This window comes from Tachysurus fulvidraco, chromosome 7 (genome assembly GCF_022655615.1).
Source record: "Tachysurus fulvidraco isolate hzauxx_2018 chromosome 7, HZAU_PFXX_2.0, whole genome shotgun sequence".
NCBI classification, from domain to species: Eukaryota; Metazoa; Chordata; class Actinopteri; order Siluriformes; family Bagridae; genus Tachysurus; species Tachysurus fulvidraco.
This window is the reverse complement of record NC_062524.1, coordinates 16,474,555-16,492,994: the sequence shown is the minus strand read 5'-3', so window position 1 is coordinate 16,492,994 and position 18,440 is coordinate 16,474,555. Positions and strand designations below refer to the sequence as shown.

Here is an 18,440-nt window from a genome sequence, read left to right as displayed (position 1 = left end):
AGGCGTCATCGGGCATCAAGGCAGTATACACCCTGGACGAAGTGCCAACCCATCGCAGGGCACACACACTCATTCACTCACACACTATGGACAATTTTCCAGAGATGCCAATCAACCTACCGTGCATGTCTTTGGACCAGGGAAGGAAACCGGAGTTCTCGGAGGAAACCCCAGAGGCACGGGGAGAACATGCAAACTCCACACACATGAGGCGGAGGTGGGAATCGAACCCCCATCCCTAGAGGTGTGAGGAGAACGTGCTAACCACTGAGCCAACGTGCCCCTGTTATTATTATTATTATTGTTATTATTATTATTATTGTTGTTGTTGTTATTATTATTGTTATTGTTGTTATTTATTACATTTTTATTAGTTTTATTATTTATTATTATTAGTGGTATTATTATTAACATTATTATTATTTATTATTATTGTTATTATTTTTTGTTGTTGTTGTTATTGTTATTATTATTGTTATTGTTATTATTAACATTTTATTATTCAGTCATTCAGTTCATTGGGATGGCAGAAAGACAATGAGGTGTGTTTTCAAACACTAGATGTGTGTTTGCTAGTCATTTAGAAATTTTGCATATTTTATTGTGTTTTATTTTAAAATTAGTAAAATAATCATCGGAGTTTAAGAGCCAATCAGATCGCAGCCTGAGTTCCCTGCTGTACTACGTCATCGGCACAGAGGCTGTAGTTCAAACGGCTTCTCGGACCCTATATTAGTGCACTACATCTAGGGCTTTATGGAGGAACACATGCGCCCTACCGAGTGCACTTTATGGAGCTGTTTGGTATTCGGTCGGAGAGCGTTCGGACTGAGCTTTTCATAAGTTACGGCACAGCGGCAGGTTTATGATTGTAGAATCAGTATAGCAGGAATAAAAGGAGCGGATAATATGGCGGAAAAAGGACCGGAAAGTACCGGAGATGTGACTCTGGATAACGCTGTTAAACAGTGGTTAGAGTTTGACAAGGTAAGCAGGTTTAATATGAATGGCAATGCTAGCGGGAACAGATCTACATGGTGGGAGTAAAACTAGTGTCAAACCGTGTGGTGGAGTGTTTATTGGTGCCCTATGTAGGGTTCGAGCTCAGTGTTCAGTCCGCACGTGTTTAGTGCACTAATGGATAACGCTGATGCTTTTACAATCACGACTACAGCTTGTTAGCTAGCTGTCAGTTCACCAAGCTAATACGTGTATTTTTACTCTCATACGCACACACATTGAACTTTTATTTGGCTTAATAATAAAGTTTCTTCCTTAAAATGACAAATGATTCAGTTTAAAATAATTGTGAATAAATGAATCCTTCCTCATTTTTTTTTTATATATAACCGTTGTTTCTTATATTTATATTTATGCTCCTTCTCTATTATTACTATGCACCAACACACCGCCCTACAGAAACTGGGAATAAACCTGATTCTGATTCTGATTCCTTCTGATTCTGATTCCTTCTGATTCCTTATCAAATCGTTCTTTCCGAACCGATTCTTTTGATGAACCAATTAGAACTGATTCACTATTGCATCTGGATTAAACTGTTTTTTTTTTAGCTTTAAGAAAAATAATAATAAGGATCCAGACTGAAATATATCAGAGGATGAGCATTTACTTCATCTGAGCGTTACTCCAATGATTTATAAAGGAAGAAAAATTTGAAGTGTGTCCCAAATCACACACTTAAACAATATTCTAGGTTCTCGTGTTGTTTCAATGGTGTGAGTTGTGTGGACACACGTACACATTTATACACTCAACTCTTACTATAGTGAGTCATCTGGGACACAGCTTTGGTCGACCTTGAGACGAGCCCAAGTCGATACAGAGGAGGTTTTGTGATGAGACACAAGGTCTACAGTGAGCCTCATTGTAGTAACTAAAGTGACATGGTGTGACACATGAAACTCATTTGGCAACTAAATGGAAAACGGATGGAAACTGATTGGCAAAAATTAAATCTGATGATTTAGGCTACATTTGAGTTTACATTGTCTGTGTTGCGTGTGGAGACGTGTGGGAGTAAAAGGAAACTGGCACGTCCCTCACATGACCGAAGTCAGTTGGCTAAATGCAGATGACACTGTCCATCTGACCATTAAATGAAAAAAAAAAAAAAAACATAAAAATAAAACGAGTGATCTTTCTCAGACTCCGAGGTCTCGGTGCATTCTGTATTTTATATTTCTCTGATATTTTGGCATATACAGAACAGCAAGACTGCGGAGTGCGTGCGAGAGATGGTGAAGGCAGGAAACATAGCTGAGCTACGCAAGTGTTTCAGCGCCCGGATGGAGTTCGGGACGGCGGGGCTGAGAGCCGCCATGGGGCCCGGCGTGTCCCGCATGAACGACCTCACCATCATACAGACTACCCAGGTGAGACGAGCACAAATAAATACAATGCTGCAGTTGGAGAGCACACAGCCCTCGAGGTTATGCCTCCAGACGTTTTAATAGGCACAGAAATGTGATGTTGATGTCGTTAAAACTTTCTTAGAACAAAATGTTTTCTTCAAGGCAGAAAATACAAAGCTGGAGACTCCTTCAGGAAGTTCTAATAATAAGCTTCACAGTTAATACTTTTATACACAATACATTTTTATTTGTTCTCTCTCTCTTTCTCCATTAGGGGTTCTGTCGCTACCTGGAACAGTGTTTTGAGGATCTGAAGACGCGCGGTGTGGTGATCGGGTTCGACGCTCGTGAGCACATCCCCAGCGGTGCCAGCAGCAGGGGCTTTGCCTCCCTGGCTGCGGCCGTGTTCATCAGCCGAGGAGTTCCTGTGCACCTTTTCTCTGTCTTCACTCCCACGCCGTATGTGGTGCGTAGTGTAGCTCTACACACACACACACACACACACACACAATACCACAGAGAATTCACTTAAAAGCTTAAAGATTTCATGAGTAATGGCGTCACAACCGTCACAGTGTCACATGCCACAATCATCTGTCTGAGCAATTTCTCTCTCTCCTCCCCCCCCTCTCACTCTCAGCCTTTCACTGTATCTTATCTGAAACTCTGTGCTGGTATCATGGTGACGGCATCTCACAACCCCAAACAGGACAACGGTTACAAGGTACAGACGGAAATCTCATAACATCTTACTGAGCTCAATGATTTATCTGGCGAACATTATCAGGATTTAATTTGACTGCATTTGGTTTATAGATGGAGTCATGATGATTCAGTCATCTACATATTTCACACTGATTGAGAGTGTGTGTTTGTGTGTGTGTCAGGTGTACTGGGAGAACGGCGCTCAGATCATCTCCCCACATGATAAAGGTATCTCTTCAGCTATAGAGGAGAACCTGGAGCCATGGGCTGAGTCGTGGGATACAGAAGCTGCTTTACAGAGCACGCTGCTCAAAGACCCGTATCAGGATATACACCGAGAATACATGCAGTCTATTCAACAACACTGTTGCTATAGGTACGTACACACACACACACACACACGGGATGATGTCGAGATGAAAAACGTTTCAGAACGTGGGATCGTAAACATTCGTGTGTATTTTTTCAGCTTTTAAATGCTGTGTGTTTCTGGTTTCTGCTTTTCACACAGAGAGCTGAACAAGAGTTCAGAGGCGAAGATCGTACACACCTCAGTGCATGGTGTGGGTCACATCTTCGTCCAGGAGGCTTTTAAAGCTTTTGACCTTCGACCTCCATACGCTGTGGAGGAGCAGAAAGATCCTGACCCCGACTTCCCAACAGTGGTGTACCCCAACCCTGAGGAAGGAGCAGGAGTGCTGGTAGAGACACACACACACAAACACAAAATTGGTGTTTTTGTTATTTGGATATTCCACAGCATTAAAGGTAACTAAAGTGTGTGTGTGTGTGTGTGTGTGTGTGTGTGCGTGTGTGTGTGTGTGTGTATATATGTGTGTGTGTGTGTGTGTGTGTAGAACCTGTCTTTTGCTCTAGCGGACCGAGAGGGAGCAACCGTGGTTCTGGCCAATGACCCAGACGCAGACCGACTGGCAATAGCTGAGAAAAAGCTGAGGTTATTGAGTGTATGAGTTTGTGCGAGTGTATGAGTGTGTTTGTGTGTGTGCGAGTGTATATGTTTGTGCGAGTGTATGAGTGTGTGTTTGTGTGCGAGTGTATGACAAACAAACACTTATACACCGGCACACAAACACACGCTTATACACACACACTCATATTCTGTGCGTGTGTGTGTAAGTGTATGAGTGTGTGTTTGTTTGCAAGTATGTGTTTGTGTGCGAGTATAAGTGTGTGTTTTTCTTACACTCACACACAAACACACACTCATACTCGTGTGAGTGTGCGAGAGTGTGTGCGAGTGTGTGTGTTAGTGTATGTGTGTGAACACACCTCCTTTCTCTTCATCTCACCAGTCCTCTTGTTGTTTATGCAGCGGTGAGTGGAAGGTCTTCTCGGGGAACGAGCTCGGCGCACTGCTCGGCTGGTGGATGTTTCAGTGCTGGAAGGAGAAACAAGGGGATCAGTACAAGTCCTTGGCAAAGGATGTGTACATGCTGGCCAGCACCGTCTCCTCAAAGATCCTGCGGGCCATCGCACTTAAAGAGGGCTTTCACTTCGAGGTGCCTGATCTTTCACTCTGTAACGATTTCACTGTGTAATCACCTGATTGGAATTTCTCCATCCTTCTGTTCTCTCGCTCTCTGTAGGAGACTCTGACCGGCTTCAAGTGGATGGGGAATAGAGCGTGTCAGCTGCTGGAGCAGGGAAAAACCGTCCTGTTTGCCTTTGAAGAGGCCATCGGTACGACACCACCAGCAAAACTCTCAGTTTAGTTTGGAGTCAGTTTCCAGAAGTCAGTAACCCTGAGGTGCCAGAATTTTGAGCAGATGATGTAACGCTCCATACACAGGGTTTTTAAAGTTTCCTTAACAGTTTCCTTAGCAACAATCTAGCAGCCACGTGGGACCGTAGTTAAACTGTCTAGAAAAAACATATTGAACACCTGGGACCTAGCAACACCCTAGTGACTAGCTGGGATAGCATAGCAACCACTTAGCAACTACCTGAGTCAGGCTTTTTCATACTGTTCCACAGCCAGTAGAAACATCTAACCTAGTAGACGAAGGCAATGCGGCAAGAAAGTGTGGGGTTTAAGCTCTCATAATTGTGTAATAACACATGAAAACCGTGTTTATTCAGGATACATGTGCAGTCCTGCCGTGTTGGATAAGGATGGAGTGAGTGCAGCAGCCATCGCCGGAGAGATGATCTCATACCTGACCTCCAAAAACACCTCCCTGTCACAGCAGCTTGAAGCCATTTACAACGAGTGAGTCGAAATAATCCCAAAATATGAGATTGACTCTTTAGTGCTGTGCTAAACTGGTAGCTATAGGCTTCCATTGCTTGTTAGCCGCATTAGCCTCTTCTCTGTGTGTGTACATAGGTATGGCTACCACATCACCTCGAACTCCTACTTCATCTGCCACAACCAGGACACCATCAGACAGCTGTTCGAACGTCTGAGGAACTACGACGGCGAGAACACTTATCCTAAAGACTGCCAGGGTTTCGCCATCACCGCCGTCCGTGACCTCACAACGGGTCACGACAGCAGCCAGCCGGATAACAAAGCCGTGAGCCGCTCCCTGGATTTTAAGAGCCTTTCAGATTCTGCTACACATGTAGCTCGTGTCTCTGACCACTTTCTGTATGTTTCTCACTCAGATCCTTCCTACCAGTAAGAGCAGTCAGATGATCACCTTCACCTTTGCTAACGGAGGCGTGGCCACTATGCGCACCAGTGGCACCGAGCCCAAGATCAAGTACTACACTGAGCTGTGTGCTGCTCCGGGGAACAGGTAAGAGCATCTACTCTGCACCATGACATCACCCTAAACACTTCAAAACAAAAAACAAAGCCACCAATATTTCACCAAAATCCGGTCCACAATTGAAATTATTAATATATGTTGTATATATTTCCAGGTTATTAGTCACCTTTAAATTATCATCAGTTCTCACAAATACTGTATCAAGGCATGTGACAAAATGATAGACCTTAGAATTTTATTCTAGAGTGTTTATATTATAGACATCACAGATCCTTAACTTTTAAATAGCTGTGTAAAAAATATAAAAAATATAAAAATGAAATGATATTTAGAAGTTTAAAGGTGTAATTAATGCTTTTTTTTTTTTCCTCTCAGTGATGTGACTCAGCTGAACAGCGAGCTGAACAGCCTGGTGGATGCCATCATCCAGAATTTCTTTCAGCCAGAGAAGAACAATCTGATCGCTCGACAAGCGTCGAGTTAATATGCTAGTGTAAAGTTTTCTGAAGTTCTCTCGCTCTATATCTCTCTCGCACGCACACACACACACGTTCGCATCACAGACCGCAGCTCTAATGACGTCACTGGGTTCAGAGGACCTGAATCTGTGATCCTAATGAATGCAATCTCAGACCAGCACTTTCTATCCTGAGAGGTCTTGAACACTACTGACCATCTGACATGCCCACTTAACATCAACATCACCCTTTATGACCCCCAGACACCAGTTCTCTTCAGAGCTACATTTTAGTTTAGTTTAGCACCAGAAATGTAAACTGAAGGGAAAAAAGATTTAATCAAAGCAACATTAGCATCGCAACACCAGGAAAGAAAAAAAAAAACCTTTGTTCGAGGAAACACGATCTTACAGAACCTGGGACCAGTAAGACATTTTCATCCAAGCATAGCTTCAATCTTTGTCTTTAATCTTTATTTCATTCCATAATGCAGCACTTTTGACTTGAAGCTTAATCAGGTTTTTAAGGTCTTTTTTAACAAAGAATTCGCTCTGGTCACATGAGGAGACATTTATTTTATGTATGTATATTTACGGAATGACTGTGAAGGAGGACGTTTTACGCTGAGCTTCCACAAACATAAATGTAACTCTAAACAGATGAAACTTGCTTAATATTTAAAAAAAATCAAAACAAAGGTAATTGTTGGTAATTTGCTTTAATGTAGGAGGAATGAAATTCTTCAGGATGCTGATTTCTTTACTGTAACACTGAAAGCATCTAACATTCCTGTTCACACATCTGTCTGAATCTGAATCCGGCGCTGTATTAGAAACCCTCACATCCAAGTTCCAGACTTTGACTGATTTTATTATCTTATTTCTGCTGGAATTTGATACTTTTGATTGCTGATTTATTCCTGTTTTTTTTTCTTCTCTGATGATGATTTTTAACATTCCTTTTTATTTAATGAACAGTTGTCGGTTTCCTCTTTGTCCACCTTCTTAAACCTTTAGTGTTGGTGTTTTCTTGCTGGCGTGTCCATTGGTGTGAATTGTGGTGATATTAACCTCATACACTGATATTATAACTAGTGCTGAAGTGTGATATTTGAGTAATTGAACTTTGCTACTGTACTTAAGTACTGATTATGCCGATTTCTACTTTAACTGATTTTGCTGATTTTTACTTTGAACTTTACTTTATTTAAGTATTAATGAATTAAAAATGTATTAAACATTATCTTACCAGTGGACCTTAAACATGTATAACATATCTATATATCTGAAAGTTGTCTCAAGTTAGCATAATATTTAATAAAGTCAAATAATAACCTTTAAATAAAAAAAAAGTCCCACTTTTTAATAACCTTTACAATTGATGTAAGCAGATTAGCGATGATGTAGAAATATGACACAGTTATAAACAGCACAAACATGTTCATTTGACTCACCCTCCTTCATGCATGGATAAGATTTCCTCTCGCTTATTTCTGGTCAGTTTTATATACTTAATAACTGAATACAAAATAACGTCCCACTCGAGTAATTTTACTTATTAATACAGAGGTGCAGGTTTTCGCCTCAGATTCTAAGTATTGAGTATAACTTTGTCTGAAAGAGACTGAATTTGTGCAACTCTCTCCAGATCTGAGAAATGTGAGATTTAATCTTCTTTTCTTATTTATTCCATATTACAAAGTGACTGTGTCTGAAATGCAGTGTATAAGTAGAAAAATAAACTATTAATTAATCATGGTTAATTAACGCATCATGTGGTTTTGATTCAGTTTTGTGGAGTCTGAAGTCTAATCCAGTGGTGTGCATTTTGAATAAAATTGAAAGATTCCACATAGCCATTATCCAAAGCACCTGCAACTGCAGCTGAAGCAGACATTCCTGGGATTTAAACTCAGAACCACAGAGAAACACAAAATTGAAGGACTGCTGAACGTCATTGCAGTGCTCTCTGAATAAATCCTGAAGTGTTTACTGTTTGTATTATTTAATAACATTTATTACTTTATCTAAATATTCCTCTGCCGTGTGGACTCGAACCCACTGTCGGCTCACACACGTGGCTCACACTGTACACACTTCACACTTTTGAGCTGAACATTCTTCAGTTAACTTTATACTTATTAACGAATAAAAGGAAAATAATTGATCACATCGCTCTGTCTTGTGTTTTTCTTTGTGGTTAACATTTTGAAACAGGATTTTGAGACGGTTCTATAAAAGCTCTGTGTCTAAATGTCAATACATTTTGGTTTTATATGCACAAAAAACCCCAGCACAGATTACACAGGGTATTAAATAATGGGTGATTATAATGATAAACCATCAGTCATAAATTATATATATATATAATTTTTATTATCTGTCAGTCTGTAAAAGTTTACAGATGTAAGTAATTCCTTTTACCTCAGTAAACTGCATATGTAAACAAGAGATATCTCTTCATGCAAGTTGTGTGTGTATATATACATATATATATATATACAATTTTTTTATTGATTTATAGTGTTGTTTAGCGTTACTTTCAATTGTTTTATTAGTACATTTCAATTTAGTTACCTGATTTATTTCTTCGTTTGTGTATTTGTTTGTTTATTCAATTATCGTTCGGACTTCCGGTAGCCGCCATGCTCGGTAACCTAGCAGCATACCCACGAAAACCCCGCCCACCGAACGCGCATGCGTCGAGAAAGAGAGCGCACGAGCAGCAGGCTCGCTGTGAGCGCCGCACGTCTCGTGTACACTGAAGTGAAGTTTCACTGAGGAGAAACTTCCTTATCACTGCTTTATTTCCCGACAAAAGTCGTGCTTTTTGTGAACCAGGATTAAGTAATGAAAACCATTTTAAGAAGTTGTAATGAATGAGAAAAGTCTAATGAGTGTTTAAATGGATAATAACGGGGTTTGATTGAAAGAAATCCGTTAACGAAGTGGGCGGAGCCTCTGCACGTGAAGGTACAGACATTATTATTATTATTATTATTATTATTATTATTATTATTATTATTATTATTGTTATTAATTTTTACATATTCATCAAAAAAACAAAGTCATGTTTTATCCACTTTTCACCACGAGCTTTGATGTTACTGTTCATTTCCTCTTGCACTTTTGGATATTTAACAGTTTACACACCTGCATGTTTGATGCACTGTCAGGTTTTTAAATAAAACTATTTTTAGAATTTGTGGTGAAATTTGTATACCAGTGTGTGTGTGTGTGTGTGTGTGTGTGTGTGTGTGTGAGAGAGAGAGAGAGAGAGAGAGAGAGAGACAGCTCTCAACTAGGACATCACACACACTACAATTAAATTTCATATTTAGAATAGACATCACTTAAATTCACCCCTGTGTGTGTGTGTGTGTGTGTGTGTGTGTGTGTGTGTGTGTGTGTGTGTGTGTGTGTGTGTGTGCGTGTGTGTGTGTGCGCGTGTGTTTGTTGTGCCTAAAATAAGTCTCTGAAAAACTGATCCTCCTCCAGAGTATCAGATGAAGTGTCCTTCATGATTTAGTCCAAATCCTAACCTCATTCTATGATCAGGGGCGTCTTCTACAATCAAGGGACGAAATAAGGTTTTCATGATAAAAAAAAGATCTTTATATCCGTTTATAGACCAGTTAAACGCTGCATAGCCTCCGTGTAGCATGTTAGTTCCTGTTCTCACTTCCGTTCAAAAACTCTGATAAACTCTTCCATCCTGAGGACTTTACTGTGGTGGAAAACCATTATTATGGAAACCCTGGTTCAGGTTTTAACTGGTTTTTTTTTTTTTTTTTTTTAGCAGTTTTGTAAAACCCCTTCCCCTAGACCCTGCCTCTCAAAGTCTGAACAACTTTTTTATATTATTGCGATAAGTAACGAGAGTAACACTCAGGGTCATGCTGTTACAGGACGTTAATGTTAGGGTTGTGGGATGAAGTTTCTGTGAGACATTTAATTGTATTGGATAACCAATGTTTCTCTGATGCTCAGTGCTCATGGAGGGCATCTGCTTTGAGGTGAAACCCAGAAGTGACCCCGTCCCTTCTTCCAAGCCACTCACAGATGGATCAGGATATAAAGACGAGGAGGAAGAGGAGATTCGGTACAGATTGACACTGGCCGGGTCGTTAGCGGTTCACCCCCAGATCACCATGGCCATGCTGCCATGGGTGGTGGCTGAGATACGCAGGCCTGGGTTGAAGGAAAGGAGCTCCAGCACAACCATATCTGGACCTCAAGCTCTAGAGGTGAGCAGCTGTTGAGGGATTAACAGCTTCTGAGTGAAGGTTTTATAATCATCAATATCCCGTCTTGCGTTCTTCCAGATGTGCGACTGTCCGGTGGTCCTGCAGATCTCGTGTTCCATGGTGCGGTGTGTGCTGGGCATGGCCTGTGCAGAGGACCAGTGGGACCCGCTGCGGCACAACGTCCTCTTTCATCAGCGGCCACATCGCGTCACCAAACTCATCCACAACAGCCGAGAGCCGAGCTACTTCGGTTGTCTGGTTCGGGATGAAACCAGCGCTACCTGCTATGTGTTCCATTGCCATGATGAACACAAGGTACACCAATGTACAAACATGCTTATGCACACACACATGCTTATACACATACACACACCCACATGCTTATGCACACACCCACATGCTTATGCACACACACACACACACATGCTTATACACACACAAACACAGACATGCTTATACACACACACACATGCATCCACACATACACACACACGTTTATACACACATGTGTCCACACATACACACATGTACACACACATATATACACACGTGTGTATACACACATAAACACACATGCATATATACACACATGCCTTTGGAAATACACACATGCACACACAGACACACATGCATATACACACACACATAGACACACATGCATACACCGATACACTCACATACACACAGCCTCACACACAAACTCAAACCTCTGTTATGCCTAGCATTCATCATATATCACCCCCTTGGCTTATCTATTTCTGATTGACCTTCCCTGAGGTGTAAGACACACCTGCTACATGTCAAACACACACAAAACAACAAAAAACAAGAGAAATCACAATTCTGATTGGTCAGAAAGTCTTTCTGAAGGCCAGACAATATGACATCACAGATTTGTTCTACGTTATCTTTTCTATGGTAACAGCTTACACAGGGACTCAGAGATAACAGTTTAATGATGTTCCTTATTGATTATGAAGTTAATGATGATTCATTCAAACATTGCACGAAGGTTGTGGGAAAGTTGTGTGAATGTTGTCTGAAGGTTTTGTGGTTTCTGTGCAAAATTTTTTTTAAATTTTTGTCTCTTTGAAGATCAGCTTTTATCCCATGCTTTGATGCGGAGGTTGAGTGGGAGCTCAGAGTCTGTAAATGTCAGCACACACACACACACACACACACACACACACACACACACACACACACACACACAGTGTGTATGGTTATTATGCACAAATGAGCTATAAAAAGGAGTGTGTGAGAGAATGTGACCTCACTAGCATTTGTTTGTACGGAAACCAGATACAGCAACCTGACCTGAGGACCATGTGGACACTGCATATATACACACTCTCACACACATTGCATATTCACACATACACACACACACACACACACACACACAGACACGCTGCATACACACTACACACGCACACACACACTACATATATATACACAGACACACTGCATATCACACACACGCATCGCATATTCACACATGTACACACACAAACACCCCCGCTAGGAGTTTTGGAGGACTTGGGAGGTTGTGTGTGAAGACTTGGTCTGCATGTTATTTTGAGCCTGTGAGAAAGTTGTGTGAATGTTGTACAGAGGTTTTTATTGAAGGTTGTGTGAACGTTGTATACCAGTGTTGGAGTGAAGTGCTTCACAATGCTGCTCACTCAGGATGTGGATCTGACTCATTTCCTGTTCATTATTGTGGCCATAGGTGAGATGGGGTGCAAAGTGTGTGTTTGTGTGTGTGTGTGTGTGTGTGTGTGTGTGTGTGTGTGTGTGTGTGTGTGTGTGTGTGTGTGTGTGTGTGTGTGTGTGTTGTTTTCACTGTTTATTTGAAGTTAGTCTTTCTCCTCCTCTCTTTCCACTTTTTCATTTGTCTTGTATCTCTTTGTCTTTCTTTCACTTCCTCTCTCTCTCGCTCTCTCTCACTCTCTCTCTCTCTCTCTCTCTCTCTCTCTCTCACACACTCTCACACACTCTCACACACACTCACACACACACACACACACACACACACACACACACACTGAGATACGAAACTGGAGATATTTTATCTGAGCCTACTGAAGATACGTGAAAGAGCTGTCAGTTTTTTAAAAGAAAGTTGTATACCTGTGAGAATAAAGAAACCAGGTCAAAGAGCAGATCTTCCTAAGAGCGCTGCGAAAAGTCCCACAACACCGAGACGTAGCAATCTGTAGGTATGGAGGGTAAGAAGGATGGAAAATCACCTGGTTTAAATGGACATCCAAAGTGTTCCTGGTGTTGTTCTGGGCCAAGGTGGGGGAGGACCTGCTGAAGGTCCTAAATGATAGACTAATGAGAGGGTTTCTGCCAGAGGTGGGAGAAAGTCACACATGTGCAAGTCACAAGTAAGTCTGAAGTCATGAATGTCAAGTCAAAGTCAAGTCGAGTCTTTTTTTAATATTTGTCAAGCAAGTCTCAAGTCCCAAATATGTGACTTAAGTCTGACTCGAGTCAAGTCGAGTCCCCATCTCTGAGTCATTTAACTCAAGTCCGAGTCAAGTCTCAAGTCATGAATGTCGAGTCTTTTTTTAATATTTGTCTCAAATATGCGACTTAAGTCTTACTCGAGTCAAGTCATATGCCTTGAGTTCCCCATCTCTGGTTTCTGCCACAGAGGTGCAGAACAGTCCTCATACTGTTACCAAAAAAGGGAGATCTAACCAACATCAAAATCCCGAGACCTGTGTCCTTATTATGCAGTGATTATAAAGTAATCTCTAAAATTTTAGCCACCTGACTGGGAAGCATTCTGGAGGAAGTGATTCATGCTGATCAGACCTACTGCATACCCGGGAGGTCTATATTCCACAACATCTGGCTGGTTCCAGACCTTTTAAAAAACCGGGAAGGGGCAGTTGAGAGTAAAAGGTTGCTTAGTCAATATCTGATACCCAAAATGTCCTACAGAGGATGCACTAATTATTAACAACTGAGTAGCATCTTCACTTTTATCTTGAATCTAGTGGATTTCACCGGGTACATCAAAGTGTTTAACATCTGTCTAAAGAAGGTAGGCAAGGTGTAGTGCAGCTACAGAGCAGTAGCCACTACCGCAGACTCTCTATACTGGATTTTAAAGGGAACCCCTCATCCACGGAGCTCACAAACTGAAACTTCTACTCTTCCTGATGATGTATGCAGATGGCCATTTTCTCCGTGGCCATTTTCACACCTTCTCTGAGTGTAGTTTAACTCCACAATACAAAAGCTTGTACTTCAGCTTGCACATTTTTTGTCTTAGAAACATGAAGTCGGTTAGAAGTTCTTTTCTTTATTGTATTTTGATTATTATTATTGAATGGTGTTAACCTCTGAGAACCCTAATTATGTGTATAATATGACTTATAAAGGTGTTTGTAAATTAAATTTCTATCCATCCATCCATCCACCCAACGTTTTTATGTTTCACTTCCTTTCCCTCAGTCTCTCTCTGACTGATGAGGAATTTCTGAGCCACTAGGTGGAGCTCTGTTCAACTAGTATTCGGAAATACAGTTTGGCAGAATTTCAACTTGAGATCACACACACACACACACTCACTCACTCACCCTCATGTCACTTGTTTTCTCAGCTTATTTTGACACGACCAGCTGTTGCTGCTGCAGTCACACACTGGATGGAAGTCCAATCCAAATAGCAGTCCAGCCAATCCGTGAACAATACAGGAGCACATCTCGGTCACAAGGCTTATATGACACTAACAACCAGTTAAATGTATTTTATGTGAGATGCTTATCCTGGTGAAGGTCACAAATACACCCTGGATGATAACCAACACCCCCCATACACACACATTTATGCACTCTTTCACACCTAGAGGTCATTTTATTTAGACATACACACATATATTAGCTCACCAGCTTCTGCACATACTACCATAGCTTTATGTATTTGTTCTACATATATTTACATGTTTATCTGCTCATTTACACAGTTCTACTAGATGCTAAACAGTTAGAAGTGTTTCTTCAGCTAGATGCTAAACAGCGTTTCCATCATACAGCTATTTACCCGTTCCATGCAACGACAAAGTTATATCTGTCTTTCGATCCTCACGACTTTTAACGTCATTTTCATCAGAATGCTCTTGTACTAAGGATGCTGGGCCACATGGGAATCAAGAAACTCTGTTTGCCTTTAAAGATAATTATTTTCCAGGCTTCCTTGTTTTCTAATTCTCATGTGCTGGTTAAATTTGGTGAGATTGGGCTCATTCAAGAAAGAGCAGATAGCCATGAAGTGGAAGGGTTTATATACTGCTAAACAAGGCTGTTGGAGGAAATGTTAAGCCTAGTTTGGATCGGATTAGATGTGTTTGAGTGTGTAGGTTGTGTTGATTTTATATGGGGGTTGTGTGGATTTTATATGGGGGTTGTGTGGAGATTGTGTTGATTTTATATGGGGGTTGTGTGAAGGTTGTGTTGATTTTATATGGGGTTGTGTGTATTATATATGGGGGTTGTGTGTTGTGTGGATTTTATATGGGGGGTTGTGTGGAGGTTGTGTTGATTTTATATGGGGGTTATATGGGGGTTGTGTGGAGGTTGTGTTGATTTTATATGGGGGTTATGTGGGGGTTGCGTGGAGGTTGTGTGGATTTTATGTGGGGATTGTGTGGATTTTATATGGGGGTTGTGTAAAGGTTGTGTGGATTTTATATGGGGGTTGTGTAAAGGTTGTGTGGATTTTATATGGGGGGTTGTGTGAAGGTTGTGTGGATGTTTAGACAGGGTGTGAATGTTGTATAAAGATCATGTTGTCATAATGTGTTAAATTTGTGTTAATTGCATAATGTGTAAAATTTGTGTTAATTGTGTGTGAAGGTTGTGTTAAGGATAGCAAGCTAAAACTAGGTTTCTACTAAAGCTTTGGCTGATTCATGCCAACTCAGAAGTGGAAGCCTGAGCTTTGAACGATGACATGATCACCTCCATGTTTGTATTTTAGAGTTTGACTTAGAAAAAGAAGAAAAAGAAGAAGAAGAAGACCGAGCGCTCGGGGAAATACGGATGCTACGGATGTCTAGCTAATGATATAGCTAGCTAGTGTGTATAAAATAGATACTGTTAAAATATATAGAAATTGACAGAATTGTCAAAAATATTTAATTCTTTTTTTTTAATGAATAAAAAAACGAACAAAAAATGTAATCTGTAAAATAGAATGAAGTAAACTTTAGGTGATAGGCAGAACTTAATGAAGTGTAAACTCTCAGGTAATCCGTATAATTATTACATTTAGACGGCGAATCTGTTAACCGAGTTCGCTCCCTAGGTAGGGAACAAGTGTCGAATTGGGACGCACCTTTCTGCTCCAGTTCAGGCGACTTATCCAACTTTTTTATTTATTTATTTATTTATTTTTACACTGAGGTAAATGGCTGTGGCAATGAAAGCGCGGTTTCAGAACTTGCTCAGGCGGGATGTGAAAGCGGATAAAAACACAGTGAGTACCGCTCTAGTAACTCACAGACTTACAAAAAATGGTTTATTTTACAGAAGTTCACACACTGACACTGTTTAGGCTAAAAAGCTAGCATGCTAAACCCGGTCAGCTTCAATAGCTAATAGCTAATAGTCTCAGAGTTCAATTAAATATGTTTACTTTTTTATTAAATATGTTCACTTTTTTATCCTGGTGTTTCTGCTGTTAGGATTCTAAACGCTTTTTTTATTTACTCATATCTTATAACTGTTCCCAGTTCAGCTGAACTTGGAGAAAAGTGCAGTGTAATAAATCTTAAACTAGTCATTAATAAGGACGGTGTCTGTGAGCTAACAGTGACATTACTGTGCTTTCTTGTTCAGCTCATTCATTTAATGTGAAGTACACACATGTAGGAGGTTAAAATTAGGAGAAAGATGCAGAGATCTGTCTGACATTCACTGAGAGAGACAGACGGGTGTGTATAGGGGAGAGAATGAGAGAGAGAAAGAGAGAGAGAGATACAGACAGACAGACAGGTGTGTGTAGGGGAGAGAATAAAAGAGAGACAGAAAGGTGTGTATAGGGGAGATGGACAGCATAAAGAGAGACAGACTGGTGTGTATAGGGGAGAGAATAAGAGAGAAAGAGAGAGAGACAGATGTGTATGGGGAGATACATGGAATAAAAGTGAGAGACGTGTATAGGTGAGACGGACAAGTGAGAGACAGACATTTATGTGGAGACAGACAGAGAGAAAGAGAGAGACAGAAGTGTATGGGGAGAGAATAAAAGAGAGAGATACAGATGGAAGTAGAAAGACAGTTATGGTCAGTTTTGGTCTGCTCTTTGTGCTTGAGTAGATTGAAGCATGTGTGTGTGTGCACGCGCACATCCAGCTCTAACAGCCCTACACTGTTCCATTATCTACTCACTTCATCTGTATGTGGTTGATGAGGATGAGGATGATGTCATTAACCCACTGAAAATCAAATTCCCACAACATAACTGTCAGGGTTTTTTGTGTGTGTGGGAAAGTGAGTGAGTATGTGTGTGTGTGTGTGTGTGTGTGTGTGTGTGTGTGTGTGTGTGTGTGTGTGTGTGTGTGTGTGTCACATGACTGTTCTCGGCCACTTCATGTGACTGCTTCACCTTCTGCTCTGGCAAAACAACACTGTAGAACTGCCCTGTGTGTGTTTGTGTGTGTGTGTGTGTGTGAGAGAGAGAGAGAGACCAGTGCAGATCAGCTGAATAATGTCATATTTCTGTTATACTTTCTGTTTCTCTGGCACTTTATGACCTCTGACCTTTTGACATCCAAACTTGACATCACTCTTAGGTTACATGGGAAGCAGGAATGGAATTCCCCTCGAAACAAACACACACACACGAGCACACGCACAGAGTATTAAGTATTCAAAGCTGACTGAGCAAGTAGTGAGCATGAAGTTAGTGCAACTGCATCTGTTTACACAGTAGTCATAGTTCTATCAGCTTATCTGAAATTCTGTGTGTGTGAGGAAGGGAGTGAGCATGAGAGGGAGTGAGTGTGTGAGAGAGAGAGAGAGAGTGGGAGGGAGGGAGGGAGGTAGTGTGTGTGTGGGAGGGAGGGAGTGAGTGTGTGTGAATGTGTGTGTGAGTGAGTGTGTGTGTGGGAGGGAGTGAGTGAGTGAGTGTGTGTGTGTGGGAGGGAGTGTGTGTGTGTGTGTGTGGGAGGGAGTGTGTGTGTGTGTGTGGGAGGGAGTGTGTGTGTGTGTGGGAGTGAGTGAGTGAGGGAGTGTGTGTGGGAGGGAGTGTGTGTGGGAGGGAGAGTGTGTGTGTGTGTGGGAGGGTGTGTGTGTGTGTGTGGGAGGGTGTGTGTGTGTGTGTGGGAGGGAGTGTTTGTGTGTGTGGGTGGGAGTGTTTGTGTGTGTGGGTGGGAGTGTTTGTGTGTGTGGGTGGGAGTGTTTGTGTGTGTGGGGGGGTGTTGTGTGTGTGGGTGGGGTGTTTGTTGTGTTCTGTTTGTGTGGGGGGGTGTGTTTTGGTGTGTGGGTGGGTGTGTTTGTGTGTGTGGGTGGGTGTGTTTGTGTGTGTGGGTGTGAGTGTGTGTGTGTGGGAGGGAGTGTGTGTGTGTGGGAGGGAGTGTGTGTGTGCGTGAGAGAGATTGTGTGCGGGAGGGAGTGTGTGTGTGTGTGTGTGTGTGTGGGAGGGAGTGTGTGTGTGTGTGGGAGGGAGTGTGTGTGGGAGGGAGTGTGTGTGTGTGTGTGTGTGTGTGTGTGTGTGGGAGGGAGTGTGAGTGAGTGTGTGTGTGTGTGTGTGTGAGTGAGTGTGTGTGTGTGTGTGGGAGGAGTGAGTGTGTGTGTGTGTGTGGTGTGTGGTGTGTGGGAGGAGTGTGCGTGCGTGTGTGTGGGAGGGGGTAGTGTGGTGGTGTGTGTGTGTGTGTGTGTGTGTGTGTGTGTGGGAGGGAGTGTGA

General features: G+C 41.7%; 2 protein-coding genes across 5 annotated transcripts in view; both read left to right on the top strand.

Moving 5' to 3' along the window:
- The first annotated feature begins 800 nt into the window (after nt 1-800).
- pgm2 (phosphoglucomutase 2) lies at nt 801-8,441 on the top strand. The gene is made up of 13 exons (XM_027135022.2): nt 801-987; nt 2,226-2,393; nt 2,647-2,838; nt 3,013-3,096; nt 3,260-3,453; nt 3,589-3,778; nt 3,935-4,032; nt 4,411-4,597; nt 4,685-4,778; nt 5,178-5,307; nt 5,425-5,614; nt 5,706-5,839; nt 6,188-8,441. The coding sequence occupies exons 1-13, from the start codon at nt 910-912 to the stop codon at nt 6,294-6,296; spliced, it is 1,848 nt and encodes a 615-aa protein (XP_026990823.1). The 5' UTR covers nt 801-909; the 3' UTR covers nt 6,297-8,441.
- Nucleotides 8,442-8,963: 522 nt separating this feature from the next.
- The window catches only part of tbc1d1 (TBC1 (tre-2/USP6, BUB2, cdc16) domain family, member 1), a 39,710-nt gene continuing 30,233 nt past the window's right edge, over nt 8,964-18,440 (top strand). For 2 of the 4 annotated variants that reach the window (XM_047816110.1, XM_027134943.2), the window contains exons 1-3: nt 8,964-9,242; nt 10,260-10,516; nt 10,595-10,831. In XM_047816110.1, the coding sequence (XP_047672066.1) occupies nt 10,265-10,516; nt 10,595-10,831 (489 nt within the window). In that variant the 5' untranslated portion in view covers nt 8,964-9,242; nt 10,260-10,264. Of the gene's footprint in view, nt 9,243-10,259; nt 10,517-10,594; nt 10,832-15,458; nt 16,010-18,440 lie in introns of those variants that run through there. The other 2 variants (XM_027134936.2, XM_047816111.1) reach the window with 2 other exon arrangements.